Source organism: Nothoprocta perdicaria, unplaced genomic scaffold (assembly GCF_003342845.1).
Source record: "Nothoprocta perdicaria isolate Ctin4 unplaced genomic scaffold, notPer1 scaffold_28, whole genome shotgun sequence".
Classification (NCBI taxonomy): domain Eukaryota; kingdom Metazoa; phylum Chordata; class Aves; order Tinamiformes; family Tinamidae; genus Nothoprocta; species Nothoprocta perdicaria.
In genome coordinates this window covers 2910049-2932403 of record NW_020455510.1, presented here as the reverse complement: position 1 = coordinate 2932403, position 22355 = coordinate 2910049, and the positions used below count along the sequence as shown (strand labels likewise).

The 22355-nt window shown below is 36.5% G+C and overlaps 1 protein-coding gene across 2 annotated transcripts; it reads left to right on the top strand.

Moving 5' to 3' along the window:
- Window positions 1-202: 202 nt before the first annotated feature.
- Window positions 203-21722, top strand: QSER1 (glutamine and serine rich 1). Of its 2 annotated transcripts, XM_026041201.1 has the most exons (13): window positions 203-217; window positions 1195-1307; window positions 2495-2656; window positions 5093-8767; window positions 10618-10910; window positions 12466-12582; window positions 13187-13320; window positions 13761-13972; window positions 14833-14970; window positions 15790-15887; window positions 19403-19555; window positions 20229-20324; window positions 20924-21690. In XM_026041201.1, exons 3-13 carry the CDS (start codon window positions 2521-2523, stop codon window positions 21062-21064), a joined length of 5193 nt encoding a protein of 1730 aa, XP_025896986.1. In that variant the 5' UTR covers window positions 203-217; window positions 1195-1307; window positions 2495-2520; the 3' UTR covers window positions 21065-21690. The 2 variants fall into 2 exon arrangements, with proteins under 2 accessions (XP_025896986.1, XP_025896985.1); XM_026041200.1 differs by lacking the exon at window positions 203-217 and having other exon boundaries at window positions 1225-1307; window positions 14848-14970; window positions 20924-21722.
- Window positions 21723-22355: the final 633 nt, after the last annotated feature.

Sequence of the window (22355 nt, the reverse complement as noted above, 5' to 3'; positions counted from 1 at the left end):
ACGGAGGTTGCAGCACTCGTAATGGCTCATCGGATCTGCTCTGCCTACTCTTGTCATCTTAATGAAAAGGAAGCACATGCAGTAGTGTTGCCATTTTTTTATTATTATTTGGCTACTTCTATTCAAGTTTCCCATGATGTCATGATTCCTGGCATCGAAAGTTCCGTTTTTCCCTTATGCCGAGTGACTGCCCCCTCATCCCAGGGGATCACGGAGGGTACGTGGAGTCTCCCTCGCAGCAGGGAGAGCAGAGCAGTGTGTTTGGTGGAGTTTGGTGGGGTTTTTTTTGGTTTTTTTTTTTTTTTTCTCTCTCTCTTTTCCCCCCTCTTTGGTGGGAGGGAGGTGTTGTTTTCTTTTTACATCTGCTTACAATTGAGTTTTGAACTTAAAGCAGTCTTGCATCTGTTCCCAGACACTTTTCTGTATTTCAAGTTGGAAAACATTTGCACCTTTGTCCCTGGTTCTTCATGTTGTTTGATATAAAATTTTGCATTTCTTTTATTTTCTACATTTTTGCTTTTGCATGGATGCATACACAAGGCCACATCTTCAGTTTGCTTTCATTAAGCCTGATTAAACCGTCATGTTAAAAATAGATGACTCTTTCATAACTCTAAATAAAAACATTAGATCATTAATGTGCGTTTAATGCAAGAGGGCCTGAAGAATGAGATTTGTCAGTATGAGGGCTGTTGTTCTCATTTATTTTGTTATAAACATACAGAAATGAACAAGATTTTTAAAACACACTGTGTTTCTGAGGCTTTCTATTCATTCCAGACTTTTTATTAAATGTGGTCCTATAAGTTTAAAAAGGAGTCAGAATTTGAAATGTTTGAATGGGCATCTGTTTATCTAGATATTAAATGGGTAGAACATTACAGAGTGTGTCCATATATTGTTTTAGTGTTTGTAATAGTTGTTGAACTAAGGAAAAGCTGTTCACTTTTTTGAACTGCTCTTCTGGAGAAATTTCTGTGTGGAACTTCGGCACGTCAGGTTTCTTCTTTTGTGGTTGTTTGTTTTTGTTTTGTTTCTCTTCACTATTTTAGTTATGTCCTGGCACAATCGTATGTGTCAGATCTTGAGATTTTTTTTTCTTTCCAAATTTTTGGATTGCAGTCAGGGTTTCATAGTTGTACCTTGTTTCTCCAGCTGTATGATTTTGTTCATAATGTTTAATTTTTTCCTTAGCTTAAGCTATGGAGGAGGACATCCATCACATTCAGAAACAGAACTTCTTCACAGACAGACATACACAGCTTCTCATCAGCTTCCTGGATACTCTACTGCACACCATCCTACTGGTAACTGGCCATATCACGAGACTTCAGCTTAAATAGCTGAAGTAAAAAAACTGTTACATAATCTTAATTAATTTTGTAGTTTGAGGGAGTCTGTTATACAGGTGAGGGCAAATACTATTAAGAAAGCTGAGTTTGTWGTGGTGGAATAACAGTTACTAACTTTTGTCAAAATATCATCATAATGCATGTTATAAAAGGAAGATATAAAGGAGCATTTTATAAATACTCCTTTAGCTTTATAAATAATTGCTTGCTTTTAAAGAAACTCCTGCATATTTTTCTTTGAAAAACAGCTCTTCAGCTTTTGTCCTGTGCATGAGGGCCAAACGTTAACTATGTCTCAAAGCTCGCTGCTGAAATTGTGCCAGTTCCTTTAGTCTGAAGCAGATAGAAACAGTAATACAAGTTGGAACACACTGTTGCTAGTACTTACATGTACAACCCAAGCTGTAGCGCTGCAGGGGAAGTTAAAATTTATTTACAATGTAGTAGCACGTTAAGCTATGTTTCATCTACAACAGGATCCGTCCGTGATCCTGGTGATATCCTTTCTCCATGTCAGCACAAGGCAGGGCATGACCTCTTCCCCCTSATTTTGCAGTGCAGTTTCCAAGGGAAAGATACTTGAGGTCATGTGCTGGAAAGTGTCTGTGGTGCCTTGGCCAGGTTCTTGATAAAGACTAAGAAAAAATTGCAGAGGATATTTCAAAGCGCAGACCCTACAGGCCTGACGTGAACTCTGTTTCTCAAACTGTGTGATCTAACCCCTGGTTTCCATCTAGCCCCCTGCCCTTGAAAGGCAATGAGCTATAGTTGTTGAGGCAGGAAATGCAACCAAAATTTCTTTATTTGTGTCGCTCTCAGTCCTACAGAGAAATTGAAATTGTTACAAGTTTCCTGACAAGGGGAAAAGGTTGATACAAAGAAGTCGGACATATTTTTGAAGGATTTCTGTATTGAGTAAATCATGTAAAAAGTGGAACTGGGAGAATGCTCAGATGAAGGGAGAGGTTGTACTGGTAAAACTGCTAGAGCGTTGAAAAGTTGCTGTAGTTTAATAGTATTGCTCATGTTTCATAGGTTATTTTTAGTGGATTATAAATGTATGTCCTTCTTATTTGATTGGACTCTTTATAGTAAGTTCATCTGAATTGTTTCTTTTGTCCCCTTGCTCTGCTCCCATCCAGGTCTTTCGGGAATATTTGATAGCAGTATGCACAGTGCTGGAAGTAACACTAAGGAAACTTCAGTTATGAATTTTCTTTCTGCAATCGAGTCTCGAACTGCTCAGGCAGCCTCTACAGGATCTACCCTTTTACCACAATTCAGGGCTCCTTCCTGGCAGACAGGTGAAAAATTAAAATAAAATTATCATGGTTATATTGAATGCTTGGGGAGATGTATGATAAAAAAATATCCTAACTAACTGAAGAAGCTGCATATCTTTTCCACCTTAATATTTAAAATTTGAGAATCGGTGAAATATTAGTAACCTCAGAGCAGCAATTCTAATTGTTTAGAATTAGAAGGGATTTAGAAGTGTAAGATATTTTGTCTAATGAGCCAAACTTATTCTCTCTTCTATTTGGAATTAGTGTCACTAACATCATAAACATATTAAGGTAGACTACTATAAACGTATTAAGGTAGACTTACTTTGAGGTTCTAGCAAACCTTTAATTTTGAGGTTCGAATCACTGTCATAGTTTTTCTTTCTTTGATGGGATAGTTTCCAGTGTACTAGCAAGATGCTCTTTCAATGCAGCTAAGTGATCAGTAGTTCTGATTGAGTGAAGGAGACATAAGATATAAAGGGCAAAGAGTTGGACAGTCCTCTTGTTGACAGCTTGCACTTACTGTTAAATGTAATTTGAAGCTGTGTTCCATGAAGATCAACTCCAAAAGCTTTTAAAAAACTGAAAAGGATGTGGAAAGGCACCTGCTTTTCATTCAACATAGACAATGTAAGTCAATAGAAGAGCAGATACATGGGAGCACAGATGAAGGCACTGTTAATCTGTTTAAATCTTAATAACTAGTGGTGTTTAAAAGTTATAATGACCTGTCCTCACATCAGGTTGTCAGTTGGGCAAAAATCCTGTTTCCTGTCTTCCTCATAGTATTTTCTTCCTTGAAGCCTGTCTATAGCAGTGAATTGTGAAGAATGGGAAAGACATGATGGGTTTTGTTTGATGTTGAAATCAGTGACTGACTCAATACCCATAACTAAAAACTCCTCTACAAGCCCATTTTCAGTTTTACTCTAAGCTTTCTCTTTTCCTTCCATGCTTTTGCTCCTTTTGTATCTGTCAGTGCTCCCAAGTATCTTTTAGGAGCTTTGTCTCCTAGAAGTTCTTTTGAAAAGAATAAACAAATGCTCAACCTTCTCTCTTCACCATGATCTCCCTTAAAGACTGTATACTTTGTCTGGACYCTACAACTGCCAGCTTTGTGGGAAAAAGAGGAAAAGCATAGTTGTTCCGTTCCCCTATCAAGTCTTCCTCACGTGTGTGGGATGTGCTTGCTGTGTTCTGCTTTCTTAGGTTAGTAGGGAGACAGTGCACGTATCTTCACTGTATCTCTAGTCTACTGCTCTTCAAAAATCAAGTGAAAAAACACTAGTTCTACCACAGCACTGCTTCTGTAACTGGCTCCCCACTTGTCTGGTGTAAGAGCTTCCATGCATAGGAAGCAGGGTTTTAATTTTTAGGAAGGAAGGAAAAGCTACATGTGAAATGAGAACTGCTGAATATCTACAGTTAGAAATAAATTGCTCTGTCTCTTAGATCCTTTCTGTTGAGCATCTGGATGTCCTTACCTTTGTTTTTGTGATAGAAATTAGTAAAAGAGAACCTCRGTATCCATCATAGCTTTTATTTATGTATTTCATTATTAGGAAAATAAGTGTATTAAACATGGACTTCATTGGTGACTTGTGAAAAATATCCTGGCGTTTTTGCAGTCTGAGAATAGGATTGCTTGTCTCATTTTATTTTGTAGTCTCTTTAGAAATAGTTCAAAAACTTGACTAGAACCCAAGGACCCAAGAAGCAGATTACTGCTGTAGCTCCCATCTTGCAGTGAGAAAAATTCTTGTTTTTCTAGCTGAAGTACTACATTTTCTACATAATACATACTACATTTTCTACATACTACATAATAAGCCATTTTATACATTTCAGTTGGATAGTCATTATCATGCTGTGTATTGGTGGTAACTAGGTATGTATTTCACTTTAGAGAACATATAAATCATATATGTCYACCATCAAAAAATATGGTTGCAAAGCATATAGACTGTTAGCTGTTTCACTGTAAGCTCTTGAGTGCTGTTTCACGTCAAGTGAATTATTTGTAAGGAGAATTGCTTGCGATGAATTCGCTTGTTAACTATTGCAATGGGTATGGGTAATTTTTGCTGTATATTTGAAGGAAAATTGATATTTTCTTTAGTTATCCTCAGTATGAACTGAAATAAGAACAAATAGACAGCTTTCAGTTTCAAAGTAGAATTATTCTTGTACAATTTTCATTCAAACTTTGTGTCTTAGGTGGTGTTTTTTTTTCCCTTGACAATTCAATGCAGGTATAGAGTTCAGAATTTGAAAGTTGCACCAAGTGCTTCTGAGTATTTTTATGTTGCATAGTGATTCAAAAGAAGCTAATATTTGTAAATGTTGCAAGACCTTACAATAAAATGAGGTAAAGAAATGCAATGTTAAGCTTGTAAAGCTTTATTATGTTCTTTTTCCCTTTTTTGTTCTGTTTTTGTTTTTGTTTTCCAGGTATGCATTCCTCAACAGCCACAGAGCTATTTGTTACTGGAGCGTTGCCAACCTCTGGAACATTTCCACCAACATCTGCTTTATCAGCTTATCAACATCCCAACACTTTCAGCAGTAGAAACTTTGCTACTAGTCCATCTTTTACTCTTCAAGATACTACTTTCAGTGCTACATCGAATGGTATCTTAACTACCCATGATCCCTTATTACAAATTAAAACATCACAAGGTACTGTTCCAACTGCATTGACATTTGAGCGCCTGGGCAGTTCTGTTTTAAGTACCAGTGTACCCCCTCAGTCATCCACATACCGTTCTGCTCAAGAATCTGCACCTCACCTTTTGCAACCTCAGTTTAGTTTGTTACCTTCAACCCTCGGAGGAGCTCAGCAGGTTTCTCAGGCTTACAGCACGTCTGTCTTCACTGGTTCCACTGCTTCTATTGACAGAGCACTTCAGAGAGAATGTAGTGTTATTAAACACCATCAGCGGCCTTCAAGTACTCAGTCTGTTCAGGCTCAACTGACTGTTTCACAGCATTCCTTACACAGCTATTTAACGAGTACGAGCGGAGTTAATTTTCAGGATACGTCTAGGCACTCGGCGTTACCCTGTAGTCCAGTTGGAGATGTTACTCAGGTGAGCAATGGAGGACCACAGCAGAAGACTTCTCAAGTCACAGTGGAACTTGCTCAGTCCTACACGTCTGCAATTCCATCACCCGGTTTTCCATCTGCTTCCACAGCAAAAGTGAAAAACTGTTCCACAAAGCAGCCTCCAAGGTCAACAAAGACCCCCAAACCTCAAAGTGTAGCTCTCACTGTGCAGACGCAAAGCTATCCCAAAACTGCACAAAACCAGAGCTCTGTAATTACAGGCCAAGCACAGATCTATTCTACAGCACAGCTCCCCAGCCTCTTGTCTGTCAGCCAATCCCAAAACTATGTTTCATCCCAGAACATGCCACCTGTCAGTCCCTCGCAGGATTTCTCATCTAGCAAGGTTGAGAAGCTGCCCTCGTTGTATAAAACATTGACTTTTTCTGGGCAATCACAAACTATTACTTCTGACAGTCAAACGCTAAGTTATTCCTCAGATCAACAGGTACTGACTTCGGTTCCAAATGAGAACTATTCTGGGCAAACAAGGGAACTTTCTTCAGTCAGCCAATCTCAGAGCTATTCTTCTAATCACTCTCAGGGTTTATCTCCAGTTAGCCAATCCCAAGTTAGTTTTTCATCTCAGTCACAAGTTTTATCAGCTGTTAGTCCTTCAGAAAGCTATTCTTCAGGGCAGTCTTTAACACTAACATCACCTTCTCTCCCCTTTTCTGCCTCTCCTCGGATACAAACTCTTCCGGTCTCAAGTCCTAATCAGAACTTTATTTCTTTGCATTCTTCTCAGAACTCTCAGACACAAGAATCTTCCTCTCCACAGTCTCAAAAATATCTGCCATCTCCTTTTGCATCCCCAGCTCATTCACAGACACTGCAGAACAATAGGCCTTCCTCAGAAATAAAATCCTATGTTAAAAGGAAGTCTGACTCTAATTTGTATGCTTCATCAAAGCAAGAAGAAGATTTATCAATGCAGGATATGCAGGCGTTACAGCAGCAAGCTGCTCTTGAATCTTCCACCCAAAGGCTAACGGATGATGAAATCAGTGCTCAGGATGCATCCTACAGAGTCTCAAAAGCAGATGACAGATACGCTCAAAGYGTAATCAGAAGTAACTCTCGCCTTGAAGATCAAGTTGTTGGACTTGGTCTTCAAGGAGCAAAAAAAGATGAAAGAATGGTTAATTCTGTGGAACAGCTTTCCCAACATATTGGCCATATCAGTAGTATAAGCCATGATATAAAAAAGACAACTAATCTGATGCAAACGGCTCAAGTCAGTGTGGGTGCCAAAGAACTAAACCAGCAACACTCGCTCCTGCTTAAGGTACATGAAAGTAAAGCTCAAGAGCAGCAAGGCCAAGTCATTAGCACATCACCACAGGTTCAGCCCCATGCATTAAGACATCAGCAGTGTTTGCCTAGTGCGCAGGTGCTTCTGGAGTCTGCTTGTGACTTACAGATTCTTCATCAGTCAATTCTGCAGTCAGGTTTAGGACAAGCAAAGGTATTACCACAAGTGCAAAGAATACAGAGTCCTCAGCAGGTCACACATCCATTCCTTCAAATGGATGGGCATATTATTCAAAGTAACGGGGGCCTTCCTCAGCAACAACTTCTCACTCCGAATTCGGAAGTAATGAAAATGGACATTGCTGAGTCTTCAAAACAACTACAGCAACATTTGACAACAAAAGATCATTTTACTCAAACAAATCAACATGATTCGAAAAATCAATTTGTTTCTCTTAGCTCAATATGTTTCCCAGAAACTATGCTTCTCAGTGATGAGAGGAATATATTGTCAAATGTAGATGAYATTTTAGCAGCAACAGCAGCAGCCTGTGGAGTGACTCCATCTGACTTTGCCAAATCGGCATCTAACGAAGGAGAAATCCAGTCTGTTGAAAATAGCGAGGATTCTAAAACACAGTTTCGATCAATGGATGTAAGACACGTGTCTTCTGGTTTCAGTGCCTCACCTACTGTAGTTGGAAAGCCACCAAGCATAAACAATATTTCGCTGAATGGAGGCCAAATTACTATAAACCTTACCCCTGTGTCAGCAATACAGACAAAAACTGTGAACCTTGATCAACACCATATTGAGGCTGATCAAAACGTGCTATCTAGAATGACCTCTCCCACCCTTGGCCATGGTCAAGAGGAACAAGAACCAGGGATTGCTTCAGTTAAGAAACAATCTGGCATCAGCCATGAATCTGAAGAAGACACCGATGTTCCTGTTGATGGTACACTGCATGCAAGAGAGACAGAATTTGTTTCAAGTGGTAAAAGTCTAAGTGAAGAAAGTGCTACATCTGAGAATGATTTCAGTATGGGTTGTGATGATGGAACAGTAGCAGCTAACCAGTCAAAAGGTCCATTGCAGCAAACAGCTGTGCCCCAGGGTGGAGAGGGAACCGTTAGCCGCCCTGAAGAAGAATGCCAAGATTTAACTTCAGGGAACCTTCAGAAGAAAAAGAGCAAAGGGAAAAGCCAAAGCAAAAATGGTGCAGAGGATGACAGTGCAGCTCAGAAACAGATTAAAAGAAGTGGGCAATGTAAACGTCAAAATTCAAGAGGAAATGATTCCTGTTTGACATACTCTTCTCCTGTTTCTGAAAGTTATGATTCTTACCAGCATCAAGAAAGAATGCGGCAGAAAATCAAAGAAGTTGAAGAAAAGCAACCTGAAGTCAAAACAGGGTTTATTGCTTCTTTTTTAGACTTTCTAAAGTCRGGGCCTAGGCAACAGTTTTCAGCTCCAACTGTGCGAATGCCAAACCGGACTAGGCGGCCAGTTACCCAGATGGTTCGTGCCCCTTGCCTGCAATCGCCTGCAAAGCCTCCGCCACCAGCAGCCCCTGCAGCTGCAGAGGTTAGTGGAGAAAGTCCAACCAAAAAAGCTGATGAAGAACTTAAGAAAAATTTAGAAGCGTTGCCTTCATTTTCTTCTGATGAGGATGATTCTGTGGGAGGCAACCATGATCTTCAGAAGAGCATCTCCACTGCATTGTCAGCTCTGGATGACACTTCTGACAGAAAGAATAAATCAGGTAAAATAGTTATTACAGTGGTGTACATTGAAGGAGATTTCTATGGCCARTGGGAAATGGGGAATAATATTTACTGGTTTAAATTCAAATAAAAGTTTTCATCGTTTGTTTTTAAACACTGTTATTAGGGCATAAGCTTAAGAGTATTATTTGAACGTGCTACATATGAATTAAACAAGCATTTTCCACAATTAAAAAATTTGTAGACAGACTTTTATACGCTCTTTRGCTAGGACAATTTTAATGCTAAAAAATAGTTTAGCTCCAAAGGAGAATAATGCCACTTTGCTTCCCTAGCCTAAAATGCTAAATAYGTTTTTTTTGTCTGTACACCTCAACAAACGATTATATCGTATCTAGTGGTTTTAAATCCTAGCAAGAAGAGACGTTGGGAATTGCCATCAGCAAAGACTGAGTTCCAAGTTACTTGTGTGCATTCTGTTGATGATGTAGCTGTGCTGAGCATGTTTGTGAAAACAGTTTTTACACTTATAAACTGAATGAGTGAACTTGTCCAAGATGAGAATCTTCAGACTTCAATTTCAGGATTATTAACTGTCTGCATTGTAGCTTCTCTTAATACATTGTCACAAAAAGAGGAAAAGCTGAGGCAACCCCATTTGTTGATGACAGCCGTGCTTAGCCTTCCACATGCCTGTTTTTTTTTTTGTTTTCAGTTCTATTACATCTATGCTTTGTGGTACAGACTGGTTCTGTAGAGCTGCTATTAATTCCCTGTTTTGCCTGTTTTTACATATAAATGCAGGAAGACGAATATAGAAGACATTCCTTTTTTAGTAATACTACAGTAGCATATCCACATTTAAATGTTGTTCTGGAGAATTTAAATGTACACGTGAAACTAATAATGTTTTATCTAATTAAAACCATCAAAGCATTCACTGGTCAAGTTAATATGTTTGTAGTAATGTGATAAAATATATCCAGAAGAAAATATTTAATGACTCAGCAATTTTACTGAATTGTTTACATGACTTTTCACGTACCTGATATATTAACATTACAGTAYAAAACCTATATACTTAAGTGATGTCTTTTGTATCTTCCAAGAGAAGTCAATAATAACAGTATAAAAATCTTAATAAAGTTGTTAACTTTAAAGAATATTTCTTAAGTAATAATTGTATCTACACTATGGCTTATAATTCTTTTTTTCCCTTGGGTTAGCAAGCCAATGTTAAAATTATGTGCAAAGAATTTGTGGTAATATCAAAAAGGGGTCTGTTTTTTTTTCAGGGAGAAAGAACTGATCATTTTGMAAAGTTGTTTCCATGGGCTACATGACATAGAGAAGAATATTTTTTCCATTCTCTGTTTTGTATCTTCAGTTGTTATTGCTCGTTATGTTGTTAGTATTAAATCATCAGAATGTTGCAAAAATTTTAATCCAGAACTTCCAGTTTCCCTGTTGCAAGATATAAGCAATAAATGTCCAAAAACTGTACAGTGATGTTTTCATATTTCATTTGTATTTCTCTTAATCTAGTTTAAAAAACCTCATGAGCAGATGGGAAGATTCCTCATTGTAACTTCTTTGCTGTTGTATTTACTTAATCACATATAATATTTCCTTTTTTCTGTAACTATCAAATTTTCTGAGTCATCAATTATTATTATTTCTAGATGTTAACAGGTGCAATAGCTTTATACAAACAGATGAAATAGTTTGTTAGTGGTTTAGTTATGGCCAAATTAATGCTCCTATTTTAACTTCTATTTTTTTCTAGGGTAGTTGTTTTTGTGTGTATTGTAACAGAAAAGAAAAAGAAATCCCTTATGTTGCTGATTCTTCATTATTTGTGTAACTAAAACTTGTTTTTCTGCTTCAGAAGCTGAAAAAGTGGCARTTACTGCCACTGCTGCTGCCACTACTGCTGTAATAAAGCAGGAACCTCCACAGACAACTGCTCCTGTAGTCAATGTGCAGGAGAAAATGAGTTCAGCTGATCCCCTAAAAGTAGCTCCACAGGATGCTGTGTCTTCAGACCAGTTAGCAAAAATGCAGGCAACTGTTGCAATAGAAGGATGTACTGATGAGGAGAATACGGACAGTGGAGGAGAGGGCATGTACAGAGAACGTGATGAATTTGTAGTGAAGATTGAAGATATAGATACACTAAAGGTAATCCAAATACTTTCTGTGAGTAAAGAAAAAATATTAAAAATAGAAAACAAGCAAAGAAACAAAAAAACTACAAGGGAATTTAACTTCAGTAAACTAGAAAAAGGGGAAAGGCTGCATCWTAATTTTCTGCTGTATTCTGATATTTTCTAGTTGCTGTTAAGATGTCTTCAAGGTGTCCTCCTAGCGTGGGTACCGAGTATGTTTTGTATGCATGTAAAACGTCTTGCTATTGCATACATAATAGAATAAATCTCTGGTAGCCTCTGTTAGTCTTTAAAATTATCAAAATGTTTGACCAAAGCCATGCCACGATTAAGCTTTTTTTTATGTTGAAAAACATTTTTTTTTCAAGGACTGTTCAGACTAATGTATTTATCTGAAAATAGTGGGCTTTCAAGAATAAGGTGCTGAAGAAATGACTCAGGCTTTTTCAAACATCCTTGGAATTGCCTTTTCTGTAAGGAGTTCAGTTTGCTTTCCAGCAAGAAAGGGCTTCCACATGCAACCAGTACAGCCCTTAACATGACTTTATGGAAATGTTGCTTATTGTCTCTGGTTGTTATTTTTTGTTGTTTCTCCATCTTAAATTCCAGCACCTGTTTAGCTTTCCTTTCCTTGCCATCATAGTTGGCAATGTTGTTGTCATTAGTTTCTGATACTTTCGATTACCTGCTTATCCTCCTGAGCTGAATTTTTAAATTAATKTAACTTTATCACCTAAGACAAGTGATACCAATGTTAAGATATTTTCTTGTGTCACTTGTAAAATTATTGAAGTTTATTTTGAATAGTAATATTTGTGGCATTTATTTCTTTATTTAAACAGCCTTTTGAAAATATATCTGTCCTTAATTGTGCTCAAAAATATATTTTTGAGCTAATAGTTTAAGTGTACAGTTMATATAACAAGTCATTCATGGCTCTAATTACAAATATATTCCTAACATAATTTCTCAAACTATGTGAAGGAAAGACTTCAAACTTTTTTGTTTTAATGTCTTAATGCTGAACTGAAAATACAACCCCTATCTAGTTCACTAGTTTCAACTGAAATACCTATTTTCACATTACTGCAAGCATCATGCTGTAATGTCATAGGTAACTATGGATTTCTGCTTCTGCAGAAGTTCTGTAGAAACTTGCAAGCCTTTTCTGCTGCTTGGAGTAATTATTACATTTTTATTTTTAAATTATTTCATAGAGCAAAGCATTTTTTAAAAAAAGTAAAATGTCATATTGTATTTGTAAGTAGGTATTTCTATGACTCAGTTGCATATGATACACTAGTTAAAACATCACAGCATAGATGAAGCTGGATGGTACATCTTCACCCCTTTGGAAGGTAAAGTTTTAGATTGTTATGCTTATAGTAGTTCATGTCTTACTATCCTAAAATAAATGACACATCATAATAAAGGAGTTTAAATTTGAATTATTTTCATTTAATTCATGGATGATTTGCTCAAAACTTGCAGTGCACAAGTACACTTCTGGAAGAAAAACAGCACCACTTTTAGCTATCTTTTTTTTTTTTTTTTTTTCCTCCTTACAGATTGCATTACAAACAGGAAAAGAGCCTCCAGCTATTTGGAAAGTGCAGAAGGCTTTGTTGCAAAAGTTTGTTCCTGAAGTGCGAGACGGACAGAGGGAATTTGCTGCTACTAACAGTGTGAGTACAGAAATACCTTATGAGCCCTCAGAGGAACTGATTTCCTAAATGGAAACGTGGGAAAGAATAAAATGTGATGCTGGTGTATGTYCTTAGCAAGCTGCTTTGCAAAAAGTTCTCGTGATCTTCTGCTCTGAATTCTTTCTAATATATTCAAGAGCAAATTCTTGCTTTCCAGCATGGGTTCTTTGATATCATTCAGGCCGGGTAATGGAACGAAATTTCGCAACCGAAATAAAGTCAGTGGAAGCGGACTCGTGAGCCAAATGTTTTTGACGATGGAAAGGATACAGATAGGACAGAATTTAAACAAGCAGCCCTTTGCCAGCAGATAATCCTGTTGGGATAGCCCATGAGGAGATTTAAAAATAGGAGGAAAAGAAGCCTAAAATGTCTCTTGCCTTATTTTCTTGTTTGAAATATTATTTGGAAATAGAGAATTCCTCTTAAATTATAACTGCTGTAGGATGCTTCAGATTGGTATAGAAACAGACAGTTTTTAAATTGCTTGTTTCTTTGTTATTTGAATTTGTAATTGTTAAGCCGAATCATTTTACTTACTAGAAACGCATGTATTTATATCATTTGTTTTATCTCTTCACAGTATCTTGGGTATTTTGGTGATGCAAAAACAAAATACAAACGGGTGTATGTGAAGTTCATTGAAAATGCAAATAAAAAGGAATATGTCAGAGTATGTTCAAAGAAACCACGAAGCAAGCCTGTACAGTCAGCAAGGTATTCTATTTCAGTTTAATTTTCATTTTACTGTATTGTTTGATAATGTTTAATAAATAAGACATGCAAGACATCTTTCAAAAATTTCCTAATTCCTCTTAAAGCTAGGTGTCTCTCTCTCTCTCTCTCTCTCTCTCTCTCTCTCTCTCTCTCTCTCTTTTCCCTTAAGCCTATTTTTTCATTAAATACTAAGTTTTAATATTAGCTTCAGTCTCCTATAGCTTCTGTGTGCTAAACTTGTCTCGTAACGTGATTTTGACTTTCTATGCTTGTCTAAATATAAAATCATAATCTTACTATACATACAGTTACCCGGGAGACTGAAATAAATATTTATAATCCACAAGGAATATCTTCTGGTTAAATAAGTATATATTTTTATTAAAGCCAGAACTTGTGGGGTATTTTCTTTTTTGATAGAAGTCTTCATAATTTTGCAGGACTATTCATTGCAAACCTAGCAGTAGTAACAACAAAACCCCTGATCCTCCAGCACCAAAACCAACAGCAACAAAAGTCTCTTCTGTGAAACCCAAAGCTAAACAGCCAAAGGTAAAGGCTGAACCACCACCAAAGAAAAGGAAAAAATGGAAAGAAGAATTTTCATCTTCCCAGTCTGATTCTTCTCCTGAGGCACAGAGTGATGAGGATGGTGAGTGATGCACTGCAGCTGGCATCTCGTATTATAAAATCTGTTGCTTGAACTTGCAGATTTTTCTGTATTGGTCTTAGAAAAAAAAATGCATGAAAATCTGTCAATGCTCTGCACGGTTGTTTTCTCAAAACCTTTTTCTTATTCTTTGTATAAGAATTAATGTATCCAATGGAGTTGCCTCAAATGTAGTCTATTAGTAAAAATAGAGTGGGAGGAGTATGTTTTTACTGCTCAGCTCTTAACTGCTACAGTTACAGCAGAAAGCTGATTTGACAGTAAGTTACATAGAATCATAGAATCATAGAATCCTTAAGGTTGGAAGGGACCTCAGAGGTCGTCGAGTCCAACCCCCCTGCACACACAGGGTCACCACATCTCATTGATTAAATGGTTCATTAATTGTCCGTTGCAAATTCACATTATATCTAGCATAACATACCTGCAAAGCTTGTCCTCAGGCAGATATGAGCAGAATTTAGATGTTGCTGTTGATCTTTTCATAACTTAGGAAGAAAAAGCGGTTGAATTTTGGCTATTTCACTGCTTCTCTAAATGCCAATGTTTGAGTGCAGTCTCTGAGCACATTTACTGTAAAGACATTCACAGAGTTGGGGAGCTTGGAGATACAAATTTGGCAAACAACAACAACAAAGTACCACGTGTTATCTGATTTATTTTTTTACCTGGGTTTGGTTTATGAGTAGTCTGGTGTTATTTCTGATTAAATTGGCTATAATCTCTTGGGATACCAGTAGGGGTCACTTGTGTTTTAAAAATGAAAGCCTTCGGTTCTGAAAAACAAAAATGCTTGTGGATATTTAAGAAAGAAAAGTCAATATATTGCAATTAATTTTCAGAGCTTGTGCCTCCAGCTCCCTTTGTTACTCGCTTTTTGAATACAAGAGCTATGAAAGAGACTTTTAAGAGTTATATGGAGTTGCTTGTTAGCATTGCCTTGGATCCAGACACGATGCAAGCCTTGGAAAAGAGCAATGGTACAGTATGTTTAGCCTTTATACTGTTTTTATCACATTTTAAAGTTAYTCATTTGTAACCCAAACATATTTTTAAAAAGAGGAGGGGTGGGGGTAGGAAAGGAAGCCCACTGAACTTCTAGTTATATGCCAGCATCTGAAGTGCTTTATCTACTTTGCATTGTGCAGCTGCAGTTGCACACTGCAGTTTTATACTACGTTCCRTTTGCAGGATTTTATAAAATTATTTTCTAAGCCTCTCCCTATTCTTTAATTTTCTGTTTTGCTTTGTGCATGCATGCACAATTATTTCAAGGACTCATTCCTGTGTGTTAGTCCTGCAGAAATGAGAGAAGCTGACTTTATATTTAAGGGACTGTGCTCACTCAAAAACTCCCTCCTACAGCCTGTGTTCAAAGATATATTGTGCAATAAAAGGTATTGTGGAAAGTAAATGCTGGCACGGTCATCCCTTCTGTCATAGGGAATAGAAAATATCAAAAACATACTTGTCATCTCAAAACTACAAATTGTATCGTGTGGTAGAGGATTACTTAGAAATCTGTTTAAAGTTGTCYCTTGGATTTATTCTCTATAAAAAAATCTTATTTTTTTACTTTTCAATTAAGAAAAGCAGAAGGAGCTACATTGCAGTTATCAATTAAACCACATATCTAAACCATTTGAGTAAGCTGAGATTTCCCTCACGTATTTAAAGTGGATTTGCGAGCAAATTATATAACTTTTTACTTTTATTCTTTTATGTTAATGGGTATAGGCATGTCTTGAGTAAGCCTGATGAAATATGTTTCTTAATAATCTTTTTTGTATATCTTCTAGATGAGCTACTTTTGCCTCACATGAGAAAAATTGATGGCATGCTGAATGACAATAGGAAACGACTGCTTTCCAAATTGCGCTTGGATCAGACTTTCAAGGTATTCATTTATTAACTCCTTGCAGTTTTAATAACATTATAAAGCGAGTCACTGAATGCGTGCCACACAGGCAAAACTGAAAACCAAGAAGGCAAATTTTGAACAGAAGTGAATGTGGACTTGAAAGAGAAGGAGGTGCTAGAAATTCTGTGCTTATGTATAGTATTTGAAGAGCATTTTATGATGGAGATGTTTATTCTGCAGAGGTAAATCTCTTTTATTCCCCATGCTTTCTGGTTCATTTTCAAAGATTTTTACTCTTYAAACTTCAAGTTTGCCAAAATAAAATATTTGCTGTCATTTCAGAGCTTTTGGCTAAGTATTTTTATTGCTTTAAAAATCTTAATAAACTTTTCAATGGAAGAGCATGCTGAGAATCAACTGTCTGAACTTTCGTGAAGTAGAGAGAACGTCATCAAAGTATCTTAAAACCAGGGCGGAATCATCAGAGAATTCATTTGTTCACTCTCTTTCCTCTGAGAGAAAGTGATGGGGAGCCCAGTCACTGCAATTCGTGCTTTTCCCACACACATCCCTGGGCAGCTGTACAGTTCAATTTCTTGATGGATTTTAAAAGCTCAGTGAAGTGAGCTAAGGTTGATTTCACAGATGTTTGAGAACCAGCTGTCCACAGCTATCCATCATTGCAAAATGATAACATTTTTGTGACCAGCAGCACTGGAGCAGACCTCTCCATTACTTCCATCAAATCAAACTTGCTCTTCCACCAGTCCTTCTGTCCTCTTACATCCACAGTACTTTTTGAAGATCTGTTTGTCTGTCTGTTGTTCTGTCTGCTTATTTTTGAGATCTTGTAGAGGAACAAAGAGACGGTTATCTTACATGCCAGTTCTGCCATTATATCTTGAAATCTTTTTAAAAAATTTCTTTTACAGCCTATTCCTAATTGTCATGTGGGACACTAAGTGACTTTGCTTTGGAGATGAGAGCACCACTGAGCAGTGAAATGATTCTAGCTTACTTGGTTTTTAACGGAGTGTATGAGGGAGAAAGATTAATTCACTTCTCATTCATTACTGGAGCTGTGTATGTGCAAATGTCAGTTGCCCACCTTTTCATTGTCTAGTGCTGTTTTCCCAACAGCGAAGCAATTTTTTCCTGCTTGCACAGAATCTGTTGACTCCCTCTTTACAATTTGGAGGCATGTGGAGGACCTTAAACTATCAAAAAACATACAGATCCTCAGAGGAAGGATTGCATAACCTCCATTTTTTGTTGTTGTTTTGCAGTAAGAGTTTTGTGTTTATAGTTATTTCTGTAGCTGCTTCTTTTATACTTGTCTGTGCAGAGAAGAAAGGCCACATTAAGGTAGGATATGAATCTCTGGAATTCTAGTTATTCTGTGCAAAATCACAGAACAGAGCAAATAGTAGTTTATTTTACCTTTCCTCAATTTTCCCCAAAAGACGGGGGGGGGGGAAAAATTCTTCTGTCATACTAATGTGTGCAATGACAGGTGCTTGTTCGGTAGAGTTCATAACTAACATAATAATAAAAACCCCTTTGCTGTGTGTGTTCACCGCAAGGCAGTTGGTGAATTATGTCTCTAAAGTTAGCTTAAGCCTTGATTTGCAAATACAATCTGCAAGAAATTAATGGAATTCCAAGTATAAGTAGTAAGGGATGTGATGCAAACTGCGGGACAGAATGATGTTTATGTCTCAGTTTCTAGTATGAAGATAATGGATTTGTACCATGCTCAGGTTATTTTTTTGAATAAAAATAGAAACGTATTTTTGTCATCAGAAGCATTTGATTCTTCTGAAGATGCAGGTCAGTGTGATTATTAGTATAAGAAAGCCTGTTTCTGTTTCAGTTTTGATCAAATGACTAGTTCAATTATTAGACACAAATGAGACACCAAAGCAGTAACTGAAAAATATAATTATTCATAAGCATCAGTCAGTTTGGTTATTTTTAATATTGTATATTTGTAAGCGTGGATGAATTGAAAAATAGTCTTTTTCATTGAATTAATTTAAAACGGGATGTTTTCCCGTAAACAGCAGTGATCTGCCCAGTTTTATTGCCTGTAACTTTATGGTTCCAATGGTTTATCCCATGTTTGGGTGATAGTTTTATGCTGACAAAATGAGAAGATGTTACTTTGGCTGTAGCTTAAGCCTGATGRTGCAACTGCTTAAGTTTATTTGGAAGTAATTATTACTCATTTCTGGTTTTTGTGCCAAGATATTGAAATCACTAATATATTCTTCTCCTCATTACAATTTAAATTTATCTGTTTTAGGTCAGTACTCCTGTCCTGTAAACAGTTCTGGTTAATAGGAATTCGCCAGAGGAAGGCAGAAACAGCCAAACCCCTGATACTCAAAACTAGAGTTCACAATAGCATTCACAAAGGCATTGCAGTGAATAGAAAAAATAAATAATTCAAATTTGTTCAACTTTTGTTCCAGTTTGAAGACAGCTGCTGTGACTATTTTACATGTACAGGTTAGCCAGATGAGGTTACTGTTAACTATATGTAGCTATCTTATTGTACAGTAAATTTTATAGCTGTAAGGGTTTTTTTTAATAAAAAGAAAAATGKCTGGGGGTTATAAAGTGCTAGAAAAATGTCTGTGTCAATCCAAGTGCAGTTTATTAAAAATTAATTTAGTCAACTTTCTGTTTTGTCACAATAGTCTGTATTTAACTCCTTAAGCTGTAGCATTAATATATTTTCTTAAATTGTCATTTTTTCCTCATTCTGGAGTATAATACCAAGTTATATACATTCATTTAACTCAGTATTATTTTTCAGGATCAAATTATATAGCATATCAGAATATTTCAGAATAGCTGTTAATGTTGTGTTTATATAACAGATTTACATAAATGATTTAATGCAAAATGGAAACTGGTAAAAATGAAGCTCACCCCCGTGTCTTAAAATGAACTTTGTAAAGTTCYTTTTTTAAAGTGCTTTTTTAAACTGTCCATCTCTTTCACTGTGTGCAAGCTTTTCTATTTCAGTGTTTGATGAGAGGCAATTATGTTATATTTTGCAAAAGGAAAATGGTTTGTCCCAGCAAAGCTGGGATGCAACCCATGAAGATATTTAGGCATCCAGCCCCTGTAACAATTGGCAGATTTGCCATGCCTCAATAAGAATCAAGTGTCTAGGCATCTCAGAGTGATCAGACTGTAGAGACTCTTGAGTAGAAACAGGGTGGAAAGCAAAAAAAAGGGATTTTGAAAGATAAGAATTGCCTGCTGGAGCCTGTCTTTTTGTTCTAGTGAAGGAATTGTGGATCATGTATGAGATATAGCAAAAAGATCTTTYCATGTTGAAAGATTATAGCAGCCAGAAGCAGGTGGTCATGCCTTTCAAACTGTGTACTGTTGCCTGATAGGTATTGGATAAAGATTTTTCAGGTCTTTATGGAGGAATAAATTGTTTCATTAGCTGTATTTTAACTTCTCAAGGAAAAGTGGCTGACAGTTGTTATTTTTTTTTCATAATCCTTTCTCTTTATTTGCTCTGTTTAAAGAACGCTTTGGAAAACTTTCCAGAACTGACAGTAATCACTCGGGATGCTAAGGCAAAAACAGGGGGAATGTCTGTGTCTAAGATCAAGATGAATGGTAAAGCTTATAACAAGAAAACACTGAGGGCTTCTAAATCAACCACTAAGTTAGCACAGGTGAGTGTTCAGAAGGTTTATTGCTGCCATTATCTAACTTCTAATTGGATAACAACACTTGTATAAAATATTACTTAATCTATTTCATCAAAATACARATATACCAAAATGTAAAAATTTTGTTGAACATTTTGTTGAATTTTTGATGTAACTGAAAGATGTTAAAAGCAACATGGAAAGCAGTATATTAAGTCATTACTTAAACTCRTTTGTGAAACATAAATATTGTATTGGAGCAGGGAGAAAAAAATGCACAGTTATTCCCTATTTCAGTTTTTGAACTACAACTCTTCTATTTTAATGCATTTAGAGCAAAATCTGTCCAGTATGTTCATTCAGGAGTTTTTTTGTGGCCTTTGCAGGAAGATGGAGCTGAGTTTGTCCTTAGAATAGGAAGGAGAGGAGAGCTCTGCCCCAGCTCTCTCTCTCTCACCTGCTCCTGGAGCACACCAAGCAGCAGAGCCCCTTCTGTTATATCAGAAATGAGGAGATGAAGAGGATAATTATAATGCAACAGACCTTAAACAGTACCAAAGTATGTCAAGGCAGTTACTTGAATGAAACTTCCATTTCTCAGTTACTGAAAAGTGTATTTACAGAAGATGATGCCCATCATGTCTGTTTCTTGGAACAACGCATGTGTTAACGCAAAAATAACTGTTTTTTTTTGCAGGAATTTACTGTAGATCCAGAAAAAATACAGTTATATTCTTTGTATCACTCACTCCATCATTACAAATATCACATATACCTGACATGTAAAGAGGAGGTAAGTATTGCTGTCTTTATGAGATATTTTTATGTACATGAGGGGAGTTCACTGAGAGTAGTGAGTCCCAGTAGAGGGACTGTTCCTTTCTTTCTGGCAAATGAGTAGAGATTGTGGCCTCCTTGGATGTAAATAAATTCTTCATGGCAAACAAAAGGGCAGGCTGAGCACGGATGTGTCCTTGATGGGCACTGCTCCCCAGAGCATGCAGATATGGAGCTTGTGGGGTTTGTGTAGGAAATATGTCAGGAGGAATCAATTGGTAGGTAAGCATTCTTCAGTGTTATTCCAAAATAAACTAAATAAACTGCATTAGTTTGTGTAACTGCTCAGCTCTAGAATCAACCATGTATTAGAATGGCTGCTGCTTTATATTTTTGTCTGGTCGAAATATTCTAGGTAGCAAAACATGAGAGTGGAGCTCTGGCAAGAGCCACTRCTAAGAAATGCCATTTGTTTGGTTTTTGAACTTAAAGGTTTTCTTTCACAGAAGGGTGGTATTTAACTGCAGAACATTATAAAAACAGAAATTCTGAAATGCTGGCAGTCTAACCTGTATATGTGTATGCATGTGTGTCTGTCTTCTCTTTTTTAAATAGATTTCTTCTGTTCAGAAAAAGAGTGCAGATCTAGGACAAGAAGAGATTGTGCAGCTGTGCATGAAAAATATAAAATGGGTGGAGGATCTTTTTGAAAAGTTTGGTGAACTTTTGAATCATGTCCAGCAGAAATGTTCATAACAAAATCGTATCCCAAATCTCACATTTTTCTACGGCACTAACCTGAGGGAACAGAAAGCTCAGAGAAAGGCTCTGATTTCTTTTACAATGCCAGACTGCATTCTTGTTCATAGGCATTTTTATTTCTCTTTCTGGAACTTTGTGCCTTGGCTCTTGCTAAGGAAAAGTGATGCTGCCAAGGAAATCAGTCCTTTGAAGATGGAACTAAATGTAAACCTAACCACATTTTTAACCAGAAGAATTATTTTCTATTTTGTAAACTATTGGATAACTTAGTTTTATTTTCAGAAATGTTTTTGACAAATGATAAAGCATGCACTACGTATAYGTTTTTCTTTATTGCTAAAAAGATAACACTTAAAACACTACAGATTTTTTCCATCTTTGACTAAGCAACAGGAAAAAGTCAGCGTTGGGGTGAACTAATTTTCATGTATGTCTGGCCACCAAATTTAGAATATTGTACATTTCTTGAACAGAGTCGGAGTGACCAGTTCCTGCATACATACAATGCCATGATTAAAACAAAACAAAAAACCAGTAATGTCATGATGCTTTATGGACTCCTTTTACTATTGTCATGTTCAGGAGACTGAACATGGAGTTGGTGCAATCCTATGACTGCTTTTTGTGTCAAAGTATATTGTAATGAAAGACAATGACCTTAACTATTTTCCCTGTTTTGAAGAAAAAAAATATTTTCCTTTATACTGTTTTTTTCTTTTGGAAAAAAAAAAAAAAAGAATTCAATTGTACATTTTATCTCACTAATAGTTGTATTTTTCACAGAGGAAATATTGTGGTTAAAATTGTTTCATGTATCTTTGTAATACACTTTCCATTGTTTTCAGTAAATCCTATTCATTTATATGTTGATTTCATATTGTAAACTATATATTCTTGAGGTAACCCTTTTGTTTATACAGGTTTGCTTCAGTGTTAACCAGAATAATGCATTCTAGACTAGTTTTGCTTTAAGTGTAGTTGTGTTAGACACTGCAGTTATTTTCTGATATGTGAAAATAAATTTCTTACTAAACTAGCACTTGATTAACTGAGAGTTTTAAATGAGGTACTACTACACTTTATCTTCGTCAACAAAGATTGATGATTGAATAGACTATATGCAGTGTTAAACACAGCTTTCATAGTTGTTTGCAGAACTGGCAGTTGCAGAGCTGTTCTCTTCTTGGTGCCTTTCAAGTCTTCAAACATGTTTTTGTAGCTATTTTTTTCCCTCCAGTTTGTTAACAGTTAGTATTGCTACTAGTTACACTTAGACAATGAATGT